The 25,654-nt window shown below is 43.5% G+C and overlaps 1 protein-coding gene across 2 annotated transcripts; it reads left to right on the top strand.

Moving 5' to 3' along the window:
* The first annotated feature begins 1,896 nt into the window (after nt 1–1,896).
* Nucleotides 1,897–8,771, top strand: CYP1A1 (cytochrome P450 family 1 subfamily A member 1). Of its 2 annotated transcripts, XM_065900279.1 has the most exons (7): nt 1,897–2,004; nt 4,831–5,695; nt 6,251–6,377; nt 6,466–6,555; nt 6,649–6,772; nt 6,918–7,004; nt 7,168–8,771. In XM_065900279.1, exons 2-7 carry the CDS (start codon nt 4,859–4,861, stop codon nt 7,451–7,453), a joined length of 1,551 nt encoding a protein of 516 aa, XP_065756351.1. In that variant the 5' UTR covers nt 1,897–2,004; nt 4,831–4,858; the 3' UTR covers nt 7,454–8,771. The 2 variants fall into 2 exon arrangements, with proteins under 2 accessions (XP_065756351.1, XP_065756356.1); XM_065900284.1 differs by lacking the exons at nt 1,897–2,004; nt 6,918–7,004 and having other exon boundaries at nt 4,859–5,695; nt 7,168–7,453.
* Nucleotides 8,772–25,654: the final 16,883 nt, after the last annotated feature.

The following is a 25,654-nucleotide window of genomic DNA, read 5'->3' as shown; positions in this document are numbered from 1 at the left end:
CTGCCTGGGCTGGGTGTCATTTTCTCAGTGAGGCCTTCCCCAACCAGCCTTTTTTGAATTGCAGTCTGACCCCACACGATTCCTACCCCTTCTCTGCCTTATTTTTCTCTATAGCACTTTTCACCCTCTGAGACTCTGCGTTTTCTGTCTCCACCTCCCACCCCCCTTGCCTCACAATGTAAGCGACAGGAAAGCAGGAGGTTGTCAGTTTTGTTCACCTCTATATCAATCACCAGCGTCCAGAACTGTGTCTGGCACATAGTAGACACTTGGTAAATATTTATCTGTGCAGTGCACGAGGTGGCATCCAACTGCTGTGGAAGGTGACGGGGCAGGATGAGGCTCCGTTTCCTGGTCTGGGCCAGTGGATGGCAGTGCTATTCGTAGCGTTGGGGAGCGCGGCGGCGAGGGCGGGTGATGTGGTTAGTTGGGGACACGTTGAGCTAAACACGCAAATACACCTGGACACCCTACATCGGGAAGCCTCGGCAGGGACGAGGACAGTGTCGGAGGCAGCCGGCCAGGCGACCCGGGCTGTGCTGGGGCTGCATGTCCCGCCACAGGCGTGGACCAAAAATAAGGACACACTCAGGAGCCCGCTTGCTTGCAAAAGCCCAGCTATGCACGCAAACCTAGGCCCTTTGCACGCCCCCTCCCCCGCCCGCCGCATCCAATCACGCACCTACGAGGGTTCGGCGGCTCCTCTCCCTCCACCTCTACCCCCACGCTCCACTAGAGACTGGCCCTTTAAGAGCCCCGCTCCCGACTCCTCCCCCCACCCCCCACCCCCCTACCCTCCGCCCGCGCTCGCGTGACTGTGCTGGGACTGAGCCGGGCCCGGGAGTTGGGCGGCTGGGTGGCTGCGCGGGCCTCCGGGTCCTTCTCACGCAACTTCTGGGCACCGCGCCCCTAGCCAGGTGGGGCCGGGATGGACCGCGTGACCTCTGCCCCCTGGAGGGATGTGCCAGACTCATGCACGCTAGCCTGGGGAGGCATGTGCGCCGGGCGCACCCCTCTTTAGTCCCTGGGTCCCCTCTCTTGCCCGCCCAAGCGCCTCCCTCTAACCCTTTTCTCGGCCACCAGGAGATCCACTCGCTGCCCGATTTCTCTGCCATGCCAAAGCGCTAGCAACCCTGGGAACTTCGAGGGCCCGTGGGTCCTGGCTGGAAGTACCCTTGGTTTGCAGCATTCCAAAGTGGCCCTAGAGGCGCCTCAACGTGTCCCCGCTAGTGCGCGCTCGGCGATACTGCACTTTCTCCATCCCTTCCCGCCCCTCCGTCAGGGAACGCTGACTTCTGCTAGTCGTCCGGGCTCTGGGGTGGGTGGGTGGAGGGCTCTGGGGGAAGGGGCCAGCCCATCGGCGCCTCTGGTCTTCCGGCCCCGGTGACCTCGGGGCTGGGGTCGTCGTGCTTCTCACGCGAGCATGGACTCAATAACCCGGGTTAGGATGTCATCACCCGCAGCTCCGCCCCTCCCTGCCTGCCTGGCTCCCATCCGCTAGTAGTGAGGAGGAAGCAATTGCACCCCCAAAGTTCAATGGGTGCAAAAATGAGGGAGAGGGGTCCCTGTGCCCGGGGATAGAACACCCCCATACCCTCTTTCGGGCTATCATGGGACTACTTCCCCAAAACCTTCTCAGCTGGGCTCTGCCCTATCCATGGGGTACCTCGGAACTGGGGGTCCCAGGTACACCCCTTTAAGTGCCGACACTTGGTTGAGGCATCCCATAGTGGGTTCTTACCTATCCCCTTGCGTCCTGTCTCCCCACTCCTCTCTCCATCCTAGAGCGACCATTCGCCAGCCGCACCCCACCCCCACCCCCGCCCCATCCCAGCGCTCCAGGAGGCGTGGCCACACGCGAAGGCCGCCTATAAAGGTGGCAGTGCCTTCACGCTCACCCTGAAGGTAACAGTTCCTTGGAGCCTTCCCTCATCTTCTTCGGGGGTCCCTGGCTCCAGGGACCACTCTTCCCAGCTCAGCTCTGCAGCCCCCCCGCAGACGCAGGTGAGTGCTGGGGGCTTCTGGGTTGTCCCTTCCCTCCCCGCAAAGGAAAATTTTGATGCATCAAGGTCTTTCTGGTCTAGCACCTCAAAAAAAGGAGGCTAAGAGTGTCCTTAGTGAGGAAGCAGTCTAGCTTCCCCACTAAGTGGGGAAACTGAAGCCTGAGGAAGGGCAGGACTTGCCCGAGGTCCCACGACTAGTATCAGAACTCTAGATGCAGACGCTCGCCTCTCAGGGCTCCAGGACCCAGGCTCCAGCTCCATCTCCCACTGACTCCATGAATGCCTTGGGGCTTCCCCATGAGGCTCACCTGGGAGGCTGGAATAAGGACACAGGTGAGCCAGTGCAGCCCTCCTTCAGGCTGTGTGAGGGGGGCTTCTCCTGGGTGGTCAGGGTAGATGGAGGGGGCAGGTTGGGTTCTTACTAGCTGTACCCTGACTTATCTAAAAGCTACCCCTGGCTGGAGACACCCTCCCAAGGCATAGCTTGTCAGTGCTGAGGTGTGCTGGCCCGACATGGGAAGCTGATCTGAGTGGGAGTCCTGGGCACTGCCGAGGGGCCTACCCTGTTCCATTGACTGACTGTCTTCTCTGTCCTCTGCTGGGGGCAGTCAATGTGAGAGACTGCCCGCTGCAGAAAGCTTGACCCTGAAAACTCAGCAGTCACACCTCTCTTGGCCTCCTACCATCTTTTTTTTTTCAAAATTAACAGCCACAATAGTTTATTTACCATTGAACTCTTTATAAGATATTTACAAGACAACCAATTTTACACATCAGAAATGGTATAAAAGTATGAATTACAACACAGACAACAATATGAAATGGGCATAAAACAAAGCTGAAGTGGACAGAAAAGCAATTTCTCTTTTTAATTTATTAACACTAGCTTAAACCTTGTTAAGGAAAGAAACAAAGAACTGTGTTTTAGGAGAATTGCTGGGCCTTCAGTTGAAGATTGAATTTCACGGTGTTGTGTCCCACGTAGGGAAAAAATAAGACTAATTTCCCCCACACACTTTAACACACTGTAATTTTGCTCTTGGAACTTTGCTAATCTACTCTCTAACCTCCTTCTCAACAAAACTTCAACATATCCAAATCAAAGGAGAATTGATCAAATGATTGGCCTCCTACCATCTTATGAAGGCTAGAGGTCTTTGGGGCACCCACTGTGCAGAAGGGAAAACCATGGCACACCAAGCCCTAGCAGTATCCCCAATTCACTCAAGGAATTGGGACTAAAGTGTGCTTTGGGATTCAGCTCCTCCAGGAAGCCTCCCTAGACGGATGGCTATAGTAGTTGAGGTAGGAACCATATAACCTCCCCATCTTGGCTGGCTCTTCTGTGGGGAAACCTCACTAGTCAGACTGTGAGTTTCCCCAGGTCAGATCTGGGTTTTCTCTTCTCAGCTGGGTACCCTGAATCAGAGATCATGTCGCACTCCCTCTCTCAGGTGATGTGACTGGAGCTGAAAAGGGTAAAATGAACCGACTAATCCAAGGCCACATCATAGAGCCTGGAACACTGGGTGTCCTGACCACCGGTCCAGGGCACCAGTAAGATGTCCCAGTCTGAGCCCCATGCCTCGAAGAGAGTAGTCCATGAATTTGTACACCCTTTCTAGACCGAACCTAGAGAGAAAGTATTGTCTCAGCCTCTGTTAAACTCAGCTCCATTCCTAGTTTCCCAGATTCCAGTCTGGAGTTTTCTTGCAACCTTTGCCTGGTGGGAGCCTTCCATTTATTCACAGCTCTCTTGTGACTGGCAAATGCGGGAGGCCCAGACTATTCATTCATTGAGAATTGAGCCCAGTGAAAAGCCTGGCCTGGAATTCTGTGACCGGGAGCCTCAATCTAGCTGGCCTCCAGCTGCTTTTAAACCGTGGGTCAGTTGAACTCAGAGAGCTGGGGATGAGGGCAGAGTGGCTTGGACAGTAAGTAAGGGGGCAGTGCCCTGTCCCTGCCCCACCCTGTCCCAGAGTCTGGCAGGATTCCCTAGACCCTGGGTTTGAGCAATAGAGAACTGAGGGTTCTGGGAAAATCCCTTTTCATCAATTGATCTGACCACTCTTCCAAGGGAAGTGCCTATGACAGGAGCTGGAAACTTCCCAGGGAACTTTCCCTAAGAGGTCTGAGTCCTGGCTCTGTCTGAGTGCTGGGTGGCTTTAGCCAAGTCAGTGCCTCCTCTGGAGGTGAGTTTCCCCAAATGTGAAACGAGGCTGAAGGAGTGGATGATCCGTTGCTCTCTGACAGTGTTTTCCCTAGTTGGGTGGGTAGTACTCAAGGGGAATTGGGTGATACACATCGATTATGTGTTTATTTTAATATATGTCAGGGGAAAAAACACCTGTACTTTCACACAGATATTATGGTTTGGAATGCTGCTAAGTGTGTGGATTTAAAGTTGATTTTAGAAAAATATGAAGTACATAATAGTATAGGTGCTCTATGGAAATCACAGGCTGATGTTTAGATTGGTGCAGCAGTTAAGAGAAAGTGCTCTGGAATTAGGCAAATTTGGATTGGGATTTGGATCCTATACGTCCTGGCTGTGTGACCCTGGGCAAGTTACATATCTTCTCTGAGCCTCACTGCAGTCTACCACATAGGCTGTGGCCAGGACTGAATGAAGAATAGCTAAAATTCTTGGCACATAGTAGCAGCTCAACAAACAGCTTCTCCTACCTCCTGTTCCCCTTCATGTCCAGTGAACAGTTCTGGATAAGGTTTTCCATTTCTTTGACCAGTGTGCTGACACTTTAGGACACTGGCTCCTCCCAGCTCCCCATCTGATGTCTTGATCTTTCCCTCCTATCCCACCTCTCAGCGGCCACCTTGGAATCTCTACACTGATCATGTTCTCTGTGTTTGGACTCTCCATCCCCATCTCGGCCACAGAGCTTCTCCTGGCCTCTGCCACCTTCTGCCTGGTATTCTGGGTGGTCAGGGCCTGGCAGCCTCGGGTCCCTAAAGGCCTGAAGAGTCCACCAGGGCCCTGGAGCTGGCCCCTGATCGGGCACGTGCTGACCTTGGGGAAGAGCCCACACTTGGCCCTGTCGCGGCTGAGCCAGCGCTATGGAGACGTGCTGCAGATCCGCATTGGCTGCACACCCGTGCTGGTGCTCAGCGGCCTGGACACCATCCGGCAGGCCCTGGTGCGGCAGGGTGATGATTTCAAGGGCCGGCCTGACCTCTACAGCTTCACCTTAGTCGCCGATGGCCAGAGTATGACCTTCAACCCAGACTCTGGACCAGCGTGGGCTGCCCGGCGACGCCTGGCCCAGAATGCTCTCAAGTCCTTCTCCGTTGCCTCAGACCCGGCTTCCTCATCCTCCTGTTACCTGGAAGAGCACGTGAGCAAGGAGGCTGAGGCCCTCATCAGCAAGTTCCAGGAGCTGATGGCAGAGTCTGGGCGCTTTGACCCCTACAGGTATGTAGTGGTGTCAGTGGCCAATGTCATCTGTGCCATGTGCTTTGGCCGACGCTATGACCATGACAGCCAAGAGCTGCTTAGTGTAGTCAGTCTGAGTAATGAGTTCGGGGAGGTGGCTGCCTCTGGGAACCCAGCCGACTTCATCCCTATCCTCCGTTACCTGCCCAACACTGCCCTGGATGTCTTCAAGGACTTGAATCAGAGGTTCTACATTTTCATGCAGAAGATTCTCAAGGAACACTATAAAACGTTTGAGAAGGTACAGGCTCGGGAGGGGCAGATGAGTGGTAGGGAGTGGGTAGGGTCAGGGGTCAGGAGGTCAGAGATAACTGGAGCAGCATAGGGTTTGGCAGGCTCTCGCAGGCCTTCACCCTGGGATTTTGAAGCCAGTAGTGGAGGGGACTCCATCCTTGGCAGGGAGATAGAACTTTTTCTTGACCAGCCCTTCTATCTTTCCATCAGACAGCAATATTTACTGAATAGCCTGTCCATGCAGGACCCTAGGCCAGTTATTGTGGGGACCAGAAAGAGTTAAAGAGTTGGTCTTCCGGCCTCATGGGAGAGAAAAGGGTAAAAAACATGTCCAGGTGGTAATGGTACTGGACTCTGTGTCAGGTGGCCCTCGAGTTGGGGCTGCAAGTATCCTGAGTCAGGAGACAGCCTTGGAGAGGCAAGAGAAGCTGCAATGGTAGTCTCGGGCGTGGGGCAGTCACCTGCTGAAGGAAGATGCTATAGGGATGGGAAGGGACCAGGCCTGGATGAGAGGCAAGTCTGGGTTTGGGATCTTGCTCACCCGTGGGCCTTCCCTACCCAGGGCCACATTCGGGACATCACAGACAGCCTGATTGAGCGCTGTCAGGACAAGAGACTGGATGAGAATGCCAATATCCAGGTGTCAGATGAGAAGATCGTTAATGTCGTCATGGACCTCTTTGGAGCTGGTATGAGCTACCCCGTTGTGCCCTTCCTCTTCCCAGCTGTCCTGACCCGCCAACCACCTAACTTTGCCCTCTATTCTCCCCTGGCCAGGGTTTGACACAGTCACAACTGCCATCTCCTGGAGCCTCACGTACCTGGTGACAAGCCCCAGCGTGCAGAAGAAGATTCAGGAGGAGCTGGGTAGGTGGTGGCTTCCTTCAGTGTGCTCAAGGCAGGAGGTCCGGCCAAGGTCTGAGTGGCCCCTTCATCTGTCTGGTCCTTTCTGTTCTGCAGACACAGTGATTGGCAGCGCACGGCAGCCCCGGCTCTCTGACAGACCCCAGCTGCCCTATTTGGAGGCGTTCATTCTGGAGACCTTCCGACATTCCTCTTTCGTCCCCTTCACCATCCCCCACAGGTGAGGCTCCACGGGTCCGCTGCTGTCTGATGCTGGGCCTTACTCCAGTTCATGTACCTGATCAGGGTGGTGGGAGGGACACGGTATGGGAGGCAGGGGGATCTCCTTGTGGCCCTGAGCCTAACTGAGCTTCCCCCCTCCCCAGTACCACAAGAGACACAAGTCTGAATGGCTTTTACATCCCCAAGGGGCGTTGTGTCTTTGTAAACCAGTGGCAGATCAACCATGACCAGTAAGTTGAGAGGGGGCAGGGGAAGCTTCACTCTCTCCTAAGCTTCAGACTCTCCTGTCCCTGAGCTACTTGCCTAAACCCTATTCTTCTGAGCTGGGGCTCAACCCACCTGATGGTTCTGAGCCCCCAAGCTGCTACTTCAGCTGCCTCTCTTCAATTACAGGAAGCTGTGGGATAATCCATCTGCCTTCTGGCCAGAACGGTTTCTCACTGCTGATGGCACCATTAACAAAGCACTCAGTGAGAAGGTGATTCTTTTCGGTTTGGGCAAGCGGAAGTGCATCGGTGAGACCATCGCCCGCTGGGAGGTCTTTCTCTTCCTGGCCATCCTCCTGCAGCAGGTGGAATTCCGTGTGACCCCGGGTGTGAAGGTGGACATGACCCCCATTTACGGGCTGACCATGAAGCATGCCCACTGTGAGCACTTCCAGGTGCACATGCGCTCTTAGGGGACGGAGAGCCCTGCAGCCTAGACTCTCTACTGGCCTGTCTGGGCAGCCAGGCCAGGGGGCTGACCCAGGGAGTCTAAACTTTGGCCTAAACGCACAGATATTGTCTGGCTGACTTTTTGCTGTCTGAGCTGTGGGCAAACCTGAGAGATTATACCTGCCCCCTACCCTGGACTTGTCCTTCTGTGCACTGACCACAGACAGTGGACACAGCAGGGGTCACACAGGAGCTGATGGAGCCCTTCCGAAGTTGTGCTTAAGCTAGGAGGCCTGGAAGGGATAGGGGGTCCTCAGGCCTCTGGAAACCTCTAAAGAGCTCTCTGGAAGCCCCTGGGCTCACCAGCTGGCTGGCTCTCTGTTCAGGCTGACTGGCTTGAGAAACATTTAGAGCAGGCAACACCAGGGCCTGTCCAATCTCTTTGACAATTGGGAGCCGTCAAGAGTGAAGGGGAGGGATTTCCCTGGTGGCGCAGTGGTTAAGAATCCGCCTGCCAATGCAGGGGACACGGATTCGATCCCTGGTCCAGGAAGATCCCACATGCCACAGAGCAACTAACCCCGTGCACCACAGCTACTGAGCCTGCACTCTAGAGCCCATGAGCCACAACTACTGAGCCTGCGTCCTGCAACTACTGAAGCCCCCATGCCTAGAGCCCGTGCTCCGCAACAAGAGAATCCACCGTAATGAGAAGCCCGCGCACCACAACGAAGAGTAGCCCCCACTCGCCATAACTGAAGAAAGCCTGCACGCAGCAACAAAGACCCAAAGTAACCAAAAATAAATAAATAAATTTATTAGGGAAAAAAAAAAGAGTGAAAGGGAGAGGCAGTCCAGGATACCGACACAGTGGTGGTCTCCCCGCTTATACAAGGCTGAGCAATCTGACCACTAGGGTCTGGGACACTGTGCCTGGGAGATCGCCTTCCTCTCTGCAGGCAGGAACAGGTCTGCCTCCTGGCCTTGCAAGGTCCCTGTTCCTGTCCAGGATGGGCTGGGGACTTGTGTTTAAGGGGAGCAGAGAGCAGAGGGAGTGCCCAAATCCAGGCACCAGGACCAGGTCAGGAGGGAAGGGGTAGTAATTCAATCACCTTCTACTGGGTCTCCTTTCCCTATGCCCTGTGTTAAAACGTCTTTTAAAAATGTTTGTATGCAAGGGCCTTTTTATTTTAGCCTGTATTGTACTTGTATGTTTGCATTTACCATATATGAGAGCTTAAGAACAGTTTATTGAGTGCTATGGAAAAAGTTCTAACCCAAGTATCCAGAAATGTGTGGGAAGCATCTACCTGAGCTAAATAAAGATATTATCCAAAAGTCGTATAGGTGGAGAGTTTTAAAATCTTGAGTGAAGCCATCACTCATCTATGTTCCCACTCTGAGCCCAATCTCATGTCGGGTTTTACTGTGGGAGGACGAAGGGGAGGAGGAGGCGGTGGAGAGGTGAAGCTGCTGCTCTCAGGCAGCTCACGGTCTGGCTGGACACAAGACTCTATCACTTCACTGGCTTCCTCCTTCTCTAACTCATCACACATTGATGAAGAACATTCTCTGGACCAGGCACGGGGGGAGATAAAGTGAATAAAACACGGTTCCTTCAAGAGCTTCCCAAGCTAGTTGGGGGAACTAACTCATGAAAACATCACCCAATTCATTGTGGTCAGGCCTCTACCAGACAGATACACATACAGGAGGGTGAAGCCCAGAGCCAGAGGGGGCTGGGTGGGTTGGCGGGGAGTGGGTGCTGGGAAAGGTTACTAGGTCTTGGGGATATCTGCATGGGGCCCTCCTTGGAGGATGGGAGGCAGACTCATTTGGGACTCACAGCATTAGATGCTCAGGTCCAACAGGTGGACTCTGGTCATGGTGTGGGGGAGAGGAAAGGTTCTCAACTCAGAAGTCATGGTCTGCTCCTCACTAGCCATGCCCGGTTCAGGTCCTGCACCCCTATTAGAACCCAGAACTGGTCACAGATGGAGAACAAAGTGTTTGATTATCAGGCCCCATAGGCCGACTGTTGCCCAGATTTCAACATTGAAATCATCCCTCTCCACCTGGGATGGCAGAGTAGTGGTGCCAAGGTGGGGCAGAGGCTGGACCCACATAGTCAGGAGCTATTCCGGCTAAGGGACTGAAGAGAGATGCACTGTGACCACAGCCCACCTTTCCTCCTGAAGCATTGTGCAGTGGCCAGGAATTGCCATTCATGCACTGTGCTTTCTGGCAGGAGTGGATAGCTCCCACTCACCAAGAGTTTCAGGCCTCTGCAAGGAAAGAGCTGAAGTCAGCTGGAGCAACCCTGTTTATATAGGAAGATGAGGAATTTGGCATCCAATCATTCCTGTACTGACTTAAAAAATAACTTGTATTATATGCTATAACATAGATGAGCCTTGAAAACATCATGCTAAGTGAAAGAAGCCAGACACAAAACGCTACATGTTGTATGCTTCCATTTATATGAAATGTCTAGAACATGCAAATCTGGAGAGATGGAAAGTAGATTAGTGGATGACAGAGGATATGCGCAGAGAGAATGGAAGGCGCAGGCCTTCTTTTAGGGGTGGTGGAAATATTCTGGAATAAGATCGTGGTGATGGTTATATAAATGTGTGAATATACTAAAACCCGCTGAATTATGCAGTTTAAAATAGTTAAAACAGTAGAAAAAAAAAGTATGCCAATCTTTATTCTAAAAAAAAGGGAGGAATGGGGACAGCATATGCAAAACAATTTATGGAACTGTTCTCACTAATCATATTGGTAATGGTAATATTAGTATTTTTATTTTGAGACTATAGAGTAATGTGGGTTAAAACAAAGAGCAACTAATAATGAGAATATTCGAATTCATCATCCCCTATATCCTTGAGAACCAGGATCTTTGGCGTGGAAAAAAGGAGGTACACATGTAACATATAAAAGTTTGAGTTAAAAAATATGTTGTGTATATATATATATATGATATGTATTGTATATTATTATATTATATATAATATATATTATGTATATATTTTTCTGAATGTTAGAAACAATGACCAACTCATAGCAATGAGCATCCCTAATGCCTAGATTACCATCCAGGGCTTCTTGGAGAAATGCTGGTTACAGAACTGGGGCAGAAAATATAAAAGATGAGCCTGGAACAGTTGCTCATAAGAGATAGCAAAGAAGCCACAAACACCACCAGGAGTGGATCAAGCCATTCAGGAGCCCAACTGAAGAGACTCCAAGAGGCCAAAGATAGGACAACTTGACTGTCAATAATAATAATTGCCATTGATTAAAACCTATCAAATACCTTTGAATCCATGAGTTTATATATATATAATATATATATACACACACATATATTTAAATTGTTGTTCACCTTCAGAAAAACCAATTCACTACCTTAAAAAATGAAAAACAAAGGCAAAGAAGCAAGCATTCATCCTACCTTCCCTATGTGAACTATACTTACAGATAACCAAATAGTACATAAGAAGAAGCATCTCTTAATGAAAGTATTCCAATTAATAAATGAAAAAGAAATAATAGAATTGGAATGTCACTATTTTGTATCCACCACTAAATGAATGGATCTGGGCGTTGCATCCAACAAACGCCAGCATCATAAAAAGGGAGAAAACCAGATATGTGCCCCATGATAAAAGAAGCCAACACTGCCCACGGTATTGCCAAAGGGACTGAACCAGAGTCTGGCCGAGCCTCTGGATCCAGCTGTCAATTTGCAGTAATACAGCGGATGAAGAAACATGCTGAATGGAAGAGGGAACCTCCATACTGTTCTCCATAGTGGCTGTATCAATTTACATTCCCACTAACGGTGCAAGAGTGTTCCCTTTTCTCTACACCCTCTCCAGCATTTATTGTTTCTAGATTTTTTGATGATGGTCATTCTGACCGGTGTGAGATGATATCTCATTGTAGTTTTGATTCGCATTTCTCTAATGATTAGTGATGTTGAGCATTCTTTCATGTGTTTGTTGGCAATCTGTATATCTTCTTTGGAGAAATGTCGACTTAGGTCTTCTGCCCATTTTTGGATTGGGTTGGTTGTTTTTTGTTATTGAGCTGCATGAGCTGCTTGTAAATTTTGGAGATTAATCCTTTGTCAGTTGCTTCACTTGCAAATATTTTCTCCCATTCTGAGGGTTGTCTTTTGGTCTTGTTTATGGTTTCCTTTGCTGTATAAAAGCTTTTAAGTTTCATTAGGTCCCATTTGTTTATTTTTGTTTTTATTTCGATTTCTCTAGGAGGTGGGTCAAAAAGGATCTTGCTGTGATTTATGTCATAGAGTGTTCTTTTTTTTTTTTTTTTCATAGAGTGTTCTGCCTATGTTTTCCTCCAAGAATTTGATAGTGTCTGGCCTTACATTCAGGTCTTTAATCCATTTTGAGTTTATTTTTGTGTATGGTGTTAGGGAGTGTTCTAATTTCATACTTTTACACATACCTGTCCAGTTTTCTCAGCACCACTTATTGAAGAGGCTGTCTTTTTTCCACTGTATATTCTTGCCTCCTTTATCAAAGATAAGGTGACCATATGTGCGTGGGTTTATCTCTGGGCTTTCTATCTTGTTCCATTGATCTATATTTCTGTTTTTGTGCCAGTACCATACTGTCTTGATTACTGTAGCTTTGTAGTATAGTCTGAAGTCAGGGAGCCTAAAGTTCTATTTCTTAACCTGGGTGTGGTTCAAGAAAACTCATTTTATAAAAATGAAGGGAATAACAGAAATAACTTGTATCGCTCATTGCTTTTTAGAGATATAATTTATATATGTTGTCAATGCCCTTCAGTCAGAGACCACTAAGAACACACCTGTAGTTAAACAAGCTAGGTTTCTTATTCATCGCAGTAAGGTAAAACACACACCATGGGGAACTGTAGGGGTCTCAATAAGAGGATGTCAGAAAGAACTTAAATGATTTGGGCTTTGGCTGAGTGATACAGGGGAGGGTTAGCTCTAGGTTGGACATTGTCAGAAAGTGGGGACAATTGTATGATAAGGTATTTGGTGGGTAGCATTGTGACCTTGCTTTTATTTGTGCTCAGACAAAATTATAAACTAGCCTTGTTTTTTTCTGTTTAAAAACCATTGAGGGCTTCCCTGGTGACACAGTGGTTAAGAATCCGCCTGCCAATGCAGGGGACACAGGTTCGAGCCCTGGTCTGGGAAGATCCCACATGCCACGGAGCAACAAAGCCCGTGCACCACAACTACTGAGCCTGCATGCTGCAACTGATGAAGCCCACGCGTCTAGAGCCCGTGCTCCACAACAAGAGAAGCCACCACAATGAGAAGCCTGAGCACCGCAACAAAGAGTAGCCCCTGCTTGCTGCAACTAGAGAAAGCCCGCGTGCAGCAACAAAAACCCAACAGCAGCCAAAATAAATAAATAGATAAATAAATAAATTTTAAAAGCCATTGATAAGGGACCTCCCTGGTGGCACAGTGGGTAAGACTCTGCGTTCCCAATGCAGGGGGCCTGGGTTTGATGGTCAGGGAATTAGATCCCACATACATGCCGCAACTAAGGAGTCCGCCTGCCACAACTAAGACCTGGTGCAACCAAATAAATAAATATTAAAAATAAATTTTAAAATGTTGGTAAAGTATACATAATATAAAATTTACCATCTTAACCATTTTTAGTGTACAGTTCAGTGGTATTAAATTCACTCACAATGTTAGGCAATCATCACCACCATCCATATCCATAGCACTGGAACACTGAAACCCTGTACTCATTAAGCAATAACTCCCTATTTTCTCCTTCATGCAGCCATTCTACTTCTGTCTCTATGAAGAGTTTCATTTTTATCATCTTCTCAGAATAACCTGTGTGGGGCTGGTGTTTTGTGAGAAAAGAACCAGAGAAGGGGAGAACAAAATGGCCTATGAGCGTCAGAACAGCCTGTAATAATACTGTGGTTCAGCTGTGAGCACCAGATCAGTTCCAGCTGTCGGGAGCTGCTCTTTCTCCATCCTCCTTTCAGGTCAAGAACAGGCAAAGTCAGGGCTTCCCTGGTGGCGCAGTGGTTAAGAATCCATCTGCCAATACAGGGGACACGGGTTTGAGCCCTGGTCCAGGAAGATCGCACATGCCGCAGGTGCAACTAAGCATGTGCACCGTAACTACTGAGCCTGCACTCTAGAGCCCAAGAGACACAACTACTGAGTCCACGTGCCACAACTACTGAAGCCTGTGAGCCTAGAACCTGTGCTCTGCGACAAGAGAAGCCACAACAATGAAAAGCCCATGCACCACAACAAAGAGTAGCCCCCACTCACCGCAACCAGAGAAAAGCTCACATGCAGCAACGAAGACAATGCAGCCAAAAAAATAAAATAAAATAAAAAATAATAAAAAGAACAAAGTTAAGTCTCAGGACATTCATACATTATATCCAGATTTTCATCATTGCTAAGGTTTTGCTGATTAAGATCAATTTGCTGATTAAGAAGGCCATCCACTGAATGTAGTCTATAATTGAACCAGGATTAATCTTTTATGTTTCTGTTGTAGGATGAGTTATTGGACCATCTGTTGTGACAATGGCTGCCCTACTAGTAGTGCCCCAATGGTACTTAGATTCTGGATAGTCTGTATTGGTACGTATTGTAACATAGGTAATTATCAGGATCAAAGTGACTATTAGTCTTTCGATAGGTCTGGAAGCCAAGGACCTAGATTATTCAATACATGCAATCAAAACATGTCCCAGAATCCAACTGGGCCTATTTTATAGAGTCGGGTTGCTTTTTCTGTTTGCCCTGTCGTATTTACATAGTTGTAGCAATGTTGACTTGGTGGACTAGAGGAAATCACGGGCTATATGATTGTCCATGACAACTCTTGTTAATGGATTTAGAGTACTTTGTGGGCTTTCAGAGCAGTGGGGTCCTATATGACTTCTGGTAGGTCAGAGACAAGCTTTAAACGTTTTTTAGCTGTACTGTTTCCACTGTAGGAATTGTAGTTGGCAGAGTATGCATGAAGAGGAATTCAGTTATTCCCCTTGGAAGTTCTCCTGAATAATCTGTGCTTGCCTCATTTTGGAGGCTTCTGCGTGTCTTTTTAAGGGAGCATGATATACTTCAGTGTCCATAAAAAGAAACACTCATATATTGCTGTGGAACTGTACAATGATGTGGCTGCTTTGGAAAACAGTTCTTCAAAAGGTTAAACATAGTTATGACCCAGAAATTCCATTCTTAGTTATGCCTAACATTCTCAAAATTTTTCACATGAATGTTGTGAAAATATTACACAAAATATCACACAAAAACTTGCACATGAATGTGCGTAACAGTGTTATACATAGTAGCCAAAAAAGTGGAAACAATCCACATGTTAATCATTTATGAAAGGATAACAAAATGTGATATATCCATATTATTCAGCCATAAAAAGGAATGAAGCACTAACGCGTGCTGTAACATGAATGTGCCTTGAAAACATTAGGCTAAGTGAAAGAAGCCAGACCACACATTATATGCAGGTCACATAGTAAATGATACAATTTATGTGAAATATCCAGAGTAGGCAAATCCATGGAGACAGAAAGCAGATTAGTGGTTGCCTGGGGTTAAGGAGAGGGAGGAATGGGGAGTGACTGCCAATGGGTACAGGGTTTCTTTTTGGGTGAGGAAAACACTCTGGAATTAGCAGTGATGGCTGCACAACTTTGTGAATATAGTAAAAGCCACTGAATTGCCCACTTTAAAGGGTGAATATTATGGTATACATATTGCATATATCTCAATTTAACAAAGCACATCAGGGACCAGGAGGCCAGAGTAAACCAGTCTTATAGACTGTTGAAGCTGCTGCTATTTGGTGTAAGAGCCAATCAGGATCTTTCGCCCTTCTGTTAGAGCCAATCAGAATTCTCTCTGCATATTCAGTGTAATAGATAGAAGCCCGGCTGAAGAATTATTTGGGAAAGACTGTATTTCCAAATGAATTCATGTGTCTATTGCTCGGCAGGTTTAATAAACTCAGCTTTCTCTTTTAGCTGGTCTCCTTATTTTTAATAATTTGGAAGTTTCATCAAAATAAAGACCCCACATCATGGCAACCCCACAGGACCCTCAAATCTTAAGGGCTCAATTCTGAACTGTTGTGTGGCCTTCTTCCGGTTTGCTGCTGGGTATGTCTCAAGGACAATATTGAACTTCAGGTATTTCTGTTGAGTTCTCATTGCTGTATTTTGTTATCCTAGGATATCCTAGGATATCCATGGTTCCTCTCTTGGTTAATACTTTGGAGAGCATTAGGCAATCCTTTACTGAACCTGTTTGTCTTTTATTACTTTTTAAAAAAATTTATTTATTTTATTTATTTATTTTTGGCCGCGTTGGGTCTTTGTTGCTGCGCGCGGGATTGGGCTACTTTCGTTGTGGTGCGCAGGCTTCTTATTCCAGTGGCTTCTCTGTTGTGGAGCATGGGCTCTAGGTGTGCAGGCTTCAGTAGTTGTGGCTCACAGGCTTAGCTGCTCCGTGGCATGTGGGATCTTCCCAGACCAGGGCTCGAACCCATGTCCCCTGCATTGGCAGGCAGATTCCTAACCACTGTGCCACCAGGGAAGTCCCTCTTCTATTGCTTTTAATTGACTTGTCAAATGATTTTTTTCCCCATTCCTTGGTAATTTTTGTTCTGATTGTTACAAGGGAGCATTTTTTTTAAGGAACAGATAGAGGCACAGACCTAATAAGTCTCTTTCCAAACTGGCCCTCGAGAGCTCTAATAACTTTGGGGTCATACTTATATTTTTAAAAATTTATTGTTTATCTGCAATCTAAATTTAACTGGGCATCCTATATTCTTATTTGCTAAATATAGCAATCCTTATGGGTGTAGGTCCATCAGACTTGTGGACATATAGTGCGGGGCATTCCATGTCTTGTCTGGAGGAAAGGAATGCCTCGGTGGCAAGAGTGTGGTATTTCCTCCTCCACAGCCTTGCTGTAGGATAACATGGTGGCTGCTGGAAGTGTAGTCAGAGGTCTCTGCATCAGTGTGGTACAGCCCAGCTGTGTGTTTGGTTCAAACCTCCATACCTTGTTATAATCATGGTATTTTCTTCTCTTATCTATTTGGGTGTGTCAGCATCTAACCTCAAACTCCTCCTTGTTGAATTCTTGCTTCCTATTGTTTCTCTGTTTGTAACCCTAATTCCTGAGCCCATTTGGTAAAATAACAGTTTTTGATTAAAGCAAGTTTGAGTTACAGTGGCCATTTCAGGGAACTTTGGGGAATTTTAAAATTTTATGAGTTTATACCTCCCCAATGTTTTAGAGCAAAAAGGAAAACAAAAACTCAGTCTACAATAGTCAGTCTTTTTGTTGGTGATAAAGGTTTTCATTTTTTGTATACTTTAGGAATATCCATTTAGACAAATCTAACATTAAAAAAAGAGAAAACTACTAAATCAGGTTACTGTAAGGTTCCTTAGAATCTGTAAGGTCTCTGTGCTATTTGCTAAGGACTTGTGTGAATTTAAAATAAGGAAACTCAAGAATTTCTAAGAGAAAGAGATGATTTTAACTTATAGTTTTTTAAATATGCTGATTCTTTAAAGACTTTTGTGTGTGTGTGTGTGTGTGTGTGTGTGTGTGTGTGTGTGTGTGTCTAGGGAAAAAAAAGGAATAATTGAATTAAGTTAATGGCCTTGGTTACTAAGTTGAAAGGTAAAAACCAATATAGGTCACTCAGAGCTTTTAACCAACTTAAGTAATTTAATAATTGGAATATTACCATAAAAGGAAAAAATAAAGCAGTATTTCTAGTTAAAATGAATCCTCGGAAATTAGTCTGGTTTGATAATATGACTTAACCCTGATTTTATCACAATTTTAGAAACTCTTGCACTATTCTAGGTGATGCAAATGTTTTAATTTCTCAGAGAAAGCCTAATAACTGTAGTTTGAATCTCTTAAGTTTCCTATACTAGATTTACTGGTCAGATAAGCTAATATTGCTTTCATTATTATTTATAAAATTGTAGACCAAGTGAGAGAGTGGCATGGACATATATACGCTACCAAATGTAGAATAGATAGCTAGTGGGAAGCAGCCGCATGGCACAGGGAGACCAGCTCGGTACTTTGTGACCACCTAAAGGGGTGGGATAGGGAGGGTGGGAGGGAGACGCAAGAGGGAGGAGATATGGGGATATATGTATATGTATAGTTGATTCACTTTGTTATAAAGCAGAAACTAACACACCATTGTAAAGCAATTATACTCCAATAAAGATGTTAAAAAATAAAATAAAATTGTAAACCTATGTGTTCAACTAAATTAAATGATGATAACTAATGTTTTCATAAAAAGATAGACTTTTGTAACTTCAGACAGTACTGTAAATTGTTTAAATCTAAACTTGAGCTTTCTATGTAAATGCTAAAATGTCTTTTTTTCTGTTAATTTTTTATATTAATACTGATTGTTTTTAAATTAAACTAAAATTTAGTTTTTAAGATCTCTAACTTTGAGCTCTTGAAAGTTATTAATTTTTAAGTATAAAATAACCTAAGGAAATTAGAACTTATAGGACAGTGAGAACAAATGTATGGAGTTAAGATGATAGCTTTTTCTTATCCTTTGGCTACATACAAATACAGTTATCCTTTATAAAGCTTAACCTTTTTCTCCAGCTTTATTGAGATATAACTGACCTATAGTGTAAGTTTAAGATGTACAATGTGTTGATTTAATACACTTATATTTTGTAAAATCATTACCACATAGCATTAGCTAACATTTCCATCACATCACATAATCAACATTTGTTTCTTCTGGTAAGAACATTTAAGATCTACTCTCTTAGCAACTTTCAAGTATATAATACAGTATTATTAACTATAATCACCATGCTCTACAGTAGATCCCCAGAACCTATTCATCTTATAAATGAAAATTTGTACCCTTGATCAACATCTCCCCATTTCCCTCACCCCCAACCCCCTGGTAAGCACCACTCTACTCTCTGTTTCTATGAGTTTAGCTTTTTAAAATTCCTCATATATGTGATATATTTCAGTATTTGTGTTTCCTTGTTTGACTTATTTCACTTAGCATAATGCCCTCAAGGTCCACTTCATGTTGTCACAAATGCAGGATTTCCTTATTTCTCATGGCTAAATAATATTCCGTTGTATGTATATATCACATCTTTATCCATTCATCTGTTTGACAGACACAGGTTGTCTTGGCTATTGTGAATAATGGCTATTGTGAATAATGCTGCAATGAACATAGGAGTGCAGATATCTCTTCAAGATCCAGTTTTAATTTCTTTTGGGTATATACCCAGAAGTGGGATTGCCGTATCATATAGTAGCTCAATTTTTAATTTTTTGAGGAACGTCCGTACTGTTTTCCTTAGTGGCCGCACCAATTTACATTCTCACCAACAGTGCACAGTTGTTTTCTTTTCTCCACAAGCTAGTCAACGCTTGTTATCTCTTGTATTTTTAGTGATAGACATTCTAACAGGTGTGAGGTGATAGCTCATTGTGGTTTTGATTTACATTTCCCTGATGACTATTGATGTCAAGCACCTTTTCATGACCTGTTGGCCACTTGTATGTCTTCTTTGGAAAAATGTCTATTCAGTTTCTCTGCCCATTTTAAAATCATATTGTTCGTTTTATGGATATTGAGTTGTATGAGTTCTTTGTATTTTAACCAAAATATCAGATATATGATTTACAAATATTTTCTCGCATTCTGTAGGTTGTCTTTTCATTCGTTGTTTCTTTCACTGTGCAGTAGTCTCACTAGTTTATTTTTGCTTTTGTTACTTGTGTTTATTGTGTTACATCAAAAAAATAATTGCTGAGACAAATGTCAAGGAGCATTCCCCCTGTTTTTTTCCAGAAGTTTTATGGTTTCAGTTCTTATGTTTACTTTTTTTTTTGCGGTTTGCGGACCTCTCACTGTTGTGGCCTCTCCCGTTGCAAAGCACAGGCTCCGGACGCGCAGGCTCAGTGGCCATGGCTCACGGGCCCAGCCGCTCCACGGCATGTGGGATCTTCCCGGACCGGGGCACGAACCAATGTCCCCTGCACCAGCAGGCGGACTCTCAACCACTGCGCCACCAGGGAAGCCCCGATGTTTACATTTTTAACCAGTATTGAGTTAATTTTTGTGAATGGTGTAAATAGGGGTCCAATTCCATTCTCCTGTATGTAGTTATCCAGTTTTCCCAACACTATTTATTGAAAAGACTATCATTTCCCCATTGAGAATTCTTGGCTCCTTTGTCAAATATTAGTTGACCAGATATGTGAGGGTTTATTTCTGGACTCTTAATTCTGTTCCATTGGTCTATGTGTTTGCTTTTATGCTGGTACCATACTGTTTTGATTATTATAGCTTTGTGATATAGTTTGAAACCAGGAATTGTGGTGCCTCCAGCTTTGTTCATCTTTCTCGAGATTGCTTTGGCTTTTTTGTGTTTTGTGTGTGGGCGTGTGTGTGTGTGTGTGTTTGTGTGTGCTTTAGGATTTTTTTTTGGCTGCATTGGGTCTTAGTTGCGGCATGTGGGATCTTTTTTGTTATGGCGTGTGGGGTCTTCATTATGGTCCACAGGCTTTTCCCTAGTTGTGGCATGTGGGCTTCTCTCTAGTTGTGTGTGGGTTTTCTCTCTCTAGTTGTGGCATGTGGGCTCCAGGGTGTGTGGGCTCTGTAGTTGTGGCACGCAGGTTCCAGGGTGCATGGGTTCTGTAGTTTGCGGGCTGTCTTGTTGAGGCGTGCAAGCTTGGTAGTTGTGGCACGCGGGCTTAGTTGCCCTGTGGCATGTGGGATCTTAGCTCCCCAACCAGGCTTCAAACTCATGTCCCCTGCATTGGAAAGCAGATTCTTTACCACTGGACCATCAGGGAAGTCACAGGATTGTTTATTTCTATGGAAAATGCCACTGGAATTTTGATAAAGATTGTACTGAATCTATAGGTGGCTTTGGGTAGCATGGACATTAAAAAATATTAATTCTTCTGATCCATGTACATGGGATATCTTTCAATTTGTTTGTGTATTCTTCCATTTCTTTCATCAAAGTCTTAGAGCTTTCAGTGTAAAGCTCTTTCATCTCCTTGGTTACATTTATTCCTAGGTATCCTATTGTTTTTGATGCTATTGTGAATGGGATTGTGTTCCTTATTTTCTTCTCAGATTGTTTGATGTTAGTGTGTAGAAAAGCAACTGATTTCTGTGGGTTGATTTTGCATCCTGCAACTTTACTGACTTTGTTTATAAGTTCTAATGGTTTTTTGGTGGAATCTTCAGAATATTCTGTACAGTCATACTTGGTTTTATTGTGCTTCTCTTTGTTTTTGGTTTTTTTTTTTTTGTGGTACATGGGCCTCTCACTGTTGTGGCCTCTCCCGTTGTGGAGCACAGGCTCTGGACGCGCAGGCTCAGCAACCATGGCTCACGGGCCCAGCTGCTCTGCAGCATGTGGGATCCTCCCGGACCGGGGCACGAACCCGCGTCCCCTGCATCGGCAGGCAGACTCTCAACCACTGCACCACCAGGGAAGCCCACTGTGCTTCTCTTTATTGAGCTTCACAGATATTATGTTTTTTACAAATTAAAGGTTTGTGGCAACCCTGCTTTCAGCAAGTCTATTGGCGCCATTTTTCCAACAGCATTTGCTCATTTTGTGTCTCTGTGTCCCATTTTGGTAATTCTTGCAGTATTTCAAACTTTTAAATTATTATTAAATGTGTTATGGTGATCTGTGGTCAGTGATCTTTGATGTTACTACTATGACTTGAAGACTTGATGGTTAACAATTTTTAGGAATAAAGTATTTTAAAATTAAGGTATGTATATTGCTTTTTTAGGCATAATGCTACTGTACACTTAATAGACTACAGTATAGTGTAAACATAACTTTTATATGCACTGGGAAACAAAAATATTCATGTGACTTGATTTATTGTGAATCTGGAACTGAACCCACTTATCTCCAAGTTATGCCTGTATATGAGATCATATCATCTGCAAACAAAGACAGTTTTACTTCTTCCTTTCCTATTTGAATGCCCTTTTTTTCTTTCTTTCTTTTTTTTTTTTTCCTGATTGTTCTGGCTTAGGACTTCCAGTATGATGTTGAGTAGGAGTGGTGAGAGTGGACATCTTGTCTTGCTCCTGATCTTAGATGAAAAGTTTTTCACCTTTCACCACTGAGTTTGATATTAGCTATGGGCTTGTCATATATGGCCTTTATTAAGTTGAGTCATGTTCCTTCTATACCCAATTTGTTGAGCATTTTTATCATGAAAGGATGTTGTATTTTGTCATATACTTTTCCTGCATCTATTGAAATGATTATATGATTTTTATCCTTCGTTTTGTTAACCCTAACCCTAACCCTAACTGGATATTTTTGATTTGTGTATGTTGAACCATCCTTGAATCCCAGGGATAAATCCCACTTGACTACGATGTATGTTACTTTGTTGTTGTGTTTTGTTTTTGTTTTTCTTTTTCTTTTTTTTAATTGCATGTGGCTTTTGGGATCTTTGTTCCCTGACCAGGGATCGAAACTGGGCCCATGACAGTGAAAATGCCGAGTCCTAACTACTGGACCACCCGGGAATTCCCTATGTTACTTTTAATATACTGTTGAATCCAGTTTGTTAGTATTTTGTTCAGAATGTTTATATCCATGTTCAGCAGGGATATTGGTTTGTAATTTGCTTTTCTTATAGTGTCCTCATCTGGTTTAGGTATCAGGGTAATGTTGGCCACGTAAAATGAGTTTGGGAGTGCTCTTTCCTCTTCAGTTTTTTGGAAGAGTTTGAGAAGGATGGGCATTAATTCTTCTTTAAATGTTTGGTAGAATTCAGTTATGAATTCTTCCGGTTCTGGGCTTTAATTTTTTGGGAGGTTTTTGTTTACTGATTCTATCTCTTTACTCATTATTGGTCTGTTCAGATTTTCTATTTCTTCATGATTCAGTCATGGTGGTTTGTATGTTTCTAGGAATTTATCCATTTCTTCTAGGTTATCCAACTTGTTGGCATCTTATTTTTCACAGTAGTGTCTTATGGTCCTTTGTATTTCTGTGGTATCAATTGTAATGTCTCCTCTTTTTTTTTTTTTTTTTTTTTTGGCTGCACCATGCAGCTTGTGGGATCTTAGTTCCCTGACCAGGGATGGAACCTGGGCCCTAGCAGTGAAAGTGCCAAGTCCTAACTACTGGACCACCAGGGAATTCCCTGTCTCCTATTTCATTTCAGATTTTATTTATTTGAGTCTTCTCTCTTATTTTTCTTAGTCTAGCTAAGAGTTTGTCCATTTTATCTTAAAAAAGAAAAACCCAGCTCTTAGTTTCATTAATCTTTTCTATTGTGTTTCTGGTCTTGGTTTCATTTATTTCTGCTCTGATTTTTCTTATTTCCTTCTGCTAACTTTGGGCTTATTTTGTTCTTTTTTTCTAGTTCCTTGTGATATAAGGTTAGGTTGTTTATTTGAGATCTTTCTTTTTTCTTGATGTAGGTGTTTATTGCTGTGAATGTCCCTCTTAGAACTGCTTTTGCAGCATCATATAGGTTTTGATATGTTGTGGTTCCATTTTTGTTTCTTTCAAGATTTTTTTTTTAAATTTCCCTTTTGGTTTCTTCTTTGACCTGTTGGTTGTTCAGGAGTGTGTTGTTTAATTGCCACATATTTGTGAATATTCCATCTTCCGTGTTTTTAATTATTTCCAGTTTTATTCCATTGTGGTTGGAAAAGATACTTGGTGTTATTTCAATATTCTTAAATTTGCCATGATTTGTTTTGTGACTTATCATATGATCTATCTTGGAGAATGTTCCATGTGCACTTGAGAAGAATGTGTATTCTGCTGTTGTTGGGTGGAAGGTTCTATATACGTTAGTTAGGTCTATTTGGTTTAGAGTATGCTTCAAGTCCAATATTTCTTTGTTGATTTTCTCTCTGGATGGTCTATCCATTGTTGAAAGGAGAGTATTGAAAACCTTGATTGTTATTGTATTGCTGTCTATATCTCCCTTCAAATCTGTTAGTATTTGCTTAATATATTAAGGTGCCCTGATGTTGGGAGCATATATAGTTATAATCATTGTATCTCCTTGATGAACTGACCTACTTATCAATATATAATGATTGTCTTTGTCTCTTGTTAGTGTTTTTGGCTTAAAGTCTATTTGTCTGATATAAGGATAACTACCCACGGAATATCTTTTTCCATCCCTTAACTTTGAGCCTATGTATACCCTTAAAGCTGAAGTAAGTCTCTTGTAGTTGGGTCTTGTTTTTAACCATCCACTCACTCTATGTCTTTGGGTTAGAGAATTCAATTCATTTGCATTTAGAATGATTGTCGAAGGGTGGGGACTTGCTAATGCCATCTTGCTCACTGTTTTCTGGCTATTATGCTTTTCTTTTTCCTTTCTTCCTCTTTTGCTGCCTTCCTTTGTGAACTGATGATTTTCCATAGTGGTATGCTTTGATTCCATTCTCTTTATCTTCTCTGAATCTACTGTAGGTTTTCGCTTAGTGGTTACCATGCAGCTTACATAAAGCATCTTATAGCAGTTTTTTTTTTTTTTTTTTAATTTGCAGGAGAAAGAAGGATTTATCACTTGCAGCAAGTAAGGAGAACACCTGGGATCTCTCCCAAAGCAGTTATAACAGTCTATTTTATGCTGATAACAATTTAACTTTGATCACGTACAAAAACTCTACCCTTTTACTCCCCACCCCCCGTTTATGTTTTTGACGTCAAAATTTACATCTCTTTATATTGTGTATTCTTTAACTATTTTAATCTGTTTGTCCTTTAACCTTTATACTAGAGTTAATTTTCTTAACACACCACCATACTACAGTATTAGAATATTCTGCATTTTACTATATGCTTCCCTTTACCGGTGTGTTGTATATTTCCATATGTTTTCATGTTACTAATTAGCATCTTTTTATTTTAGCTTGAAGAATTCTTTTAACACTTCTTGTAAGGCAAGACTAGTGATGAACTCCCCTAGCTTTTGTTTGTTTTGGAAAGTCTTTATCTCACATAGGGCTTAATATAAAAGAGCAAAGCCAATGTGATATATACTATCTAACAACATTTAATAAAATTAATTATATTTTTAAGTTGAAAATTTAAACTTTAAATAATATTGTCATCCAACATTGTAGGATATGACTAAATCTTTAAGTGTATTCATATAATAATGTTAGGATAAAAAAAATTTAAATATGATAAGAAAAGGGGACTTATAGCTAAAGAAATATTATGGCCTGGAATATACAGTTTGTTCTAGATATGAAGAAATAAATAATAATCTTTGTCCTCTGCATACTCTACTCAGACAACAAAATTTTATTTTGTCTCACCTATGTGCATACTCTCAATTCTCAAAAATCTACCTTTTTTGTGTGTTTCTATGCTGCCTCTTACTATGCTCCTAGGGTTTTTTAAAATAAAGCAACAAGGATTCTTCACTTCAGGAAGGACTAAAATTCTTAATGATTATCATGTAAACTTTTATTATGTTTATTTTAAATATCATTATTATCATTCTGATTAATGAGGTAACCAAGATAACAACTTATTCCTTGCTCTTGTGGCTAATCTGTTCTAACGACTTTTTTGAGATTGCCTTTCCAAAATTCAAAATAATGAAATATTAAGTCTTTGGGATAGTGATTGATGGTTATAAAACATTGTGAATGCACTTAACGCCATTTAATTGAACCCTTTAAAAAGGCTAAAATGGTAGACTTCATGTTATATATATTTTACCACAATTAAAAAAGAACAAGAGTCTTTCCTATCTAAACTGACTTTGAGGTTTCCCAGATGGTCACTGGGGAACCACAGAGATTTGCTTCTTCTCATGAAAGGAGGAATAATAGGTTTTTTAGGTTGTTGCTAATTTCCATATTTTATTTAATTCAACATAGTGAGAAAATTCTTTTGTTTTCCATACCCATGATGAAAAGAAATTAAAATCTGACGCATCAGAAGTTCAGTTTTGATATTAATATAAATATGTTTCACGGACTACGTACTTTTTACAGTTTGAGAATAGGCATTTTCATGTTCACCTACAACAACTGAAACAATAACTGTACACAAATTAATGAACAATTTTTGTTTCTAAGTTTAAATACCTGTTTCTATTGGGAACAATCATAAAAACA

Source organism: Phocoena phocoena, chromosome 2, assembly GCF_963924675.1.
Source record: "Phocoena phocoena chromosome 2, mPhoPho1.1, whole genome shotgun sequence".
Classification (NCBI taxonomy): domain Eukaryota; kingdom Metazoa; phylum Chordata; class Mammalia; order Artiodactyla; family Phocoenidae; genus Phocoena; species Phocoena phocoena.
Note: the sequence above shows the minus strand (reverse complement) of the source record. Positions and strands in the feature narration are given on the sequence as shown.

Coding starts and splice junctions, on each gene's coding strand:
- CYP1A1 (XM_065900279.1), top strand. CDS start 4,859: ATGTTCTCTGTGTTTGGACTCTCCATCCCCATCTCGGCCACAGAGCTT. Junction 6,378..6,465: donor CATGGACCTCTTTGGAGCTG/GTATGAGCTACC, acceptor TCCCCTGGCCAG/GGTTTGACACAGTCACAACT. Junction 6,556..6,648: donor GAAGATTCAGGAGGAGCTGG/GTAGGTGGTGGC, acceptor TCTGTTCTGCAG/ACACAGTGATTGGCAGCGCA.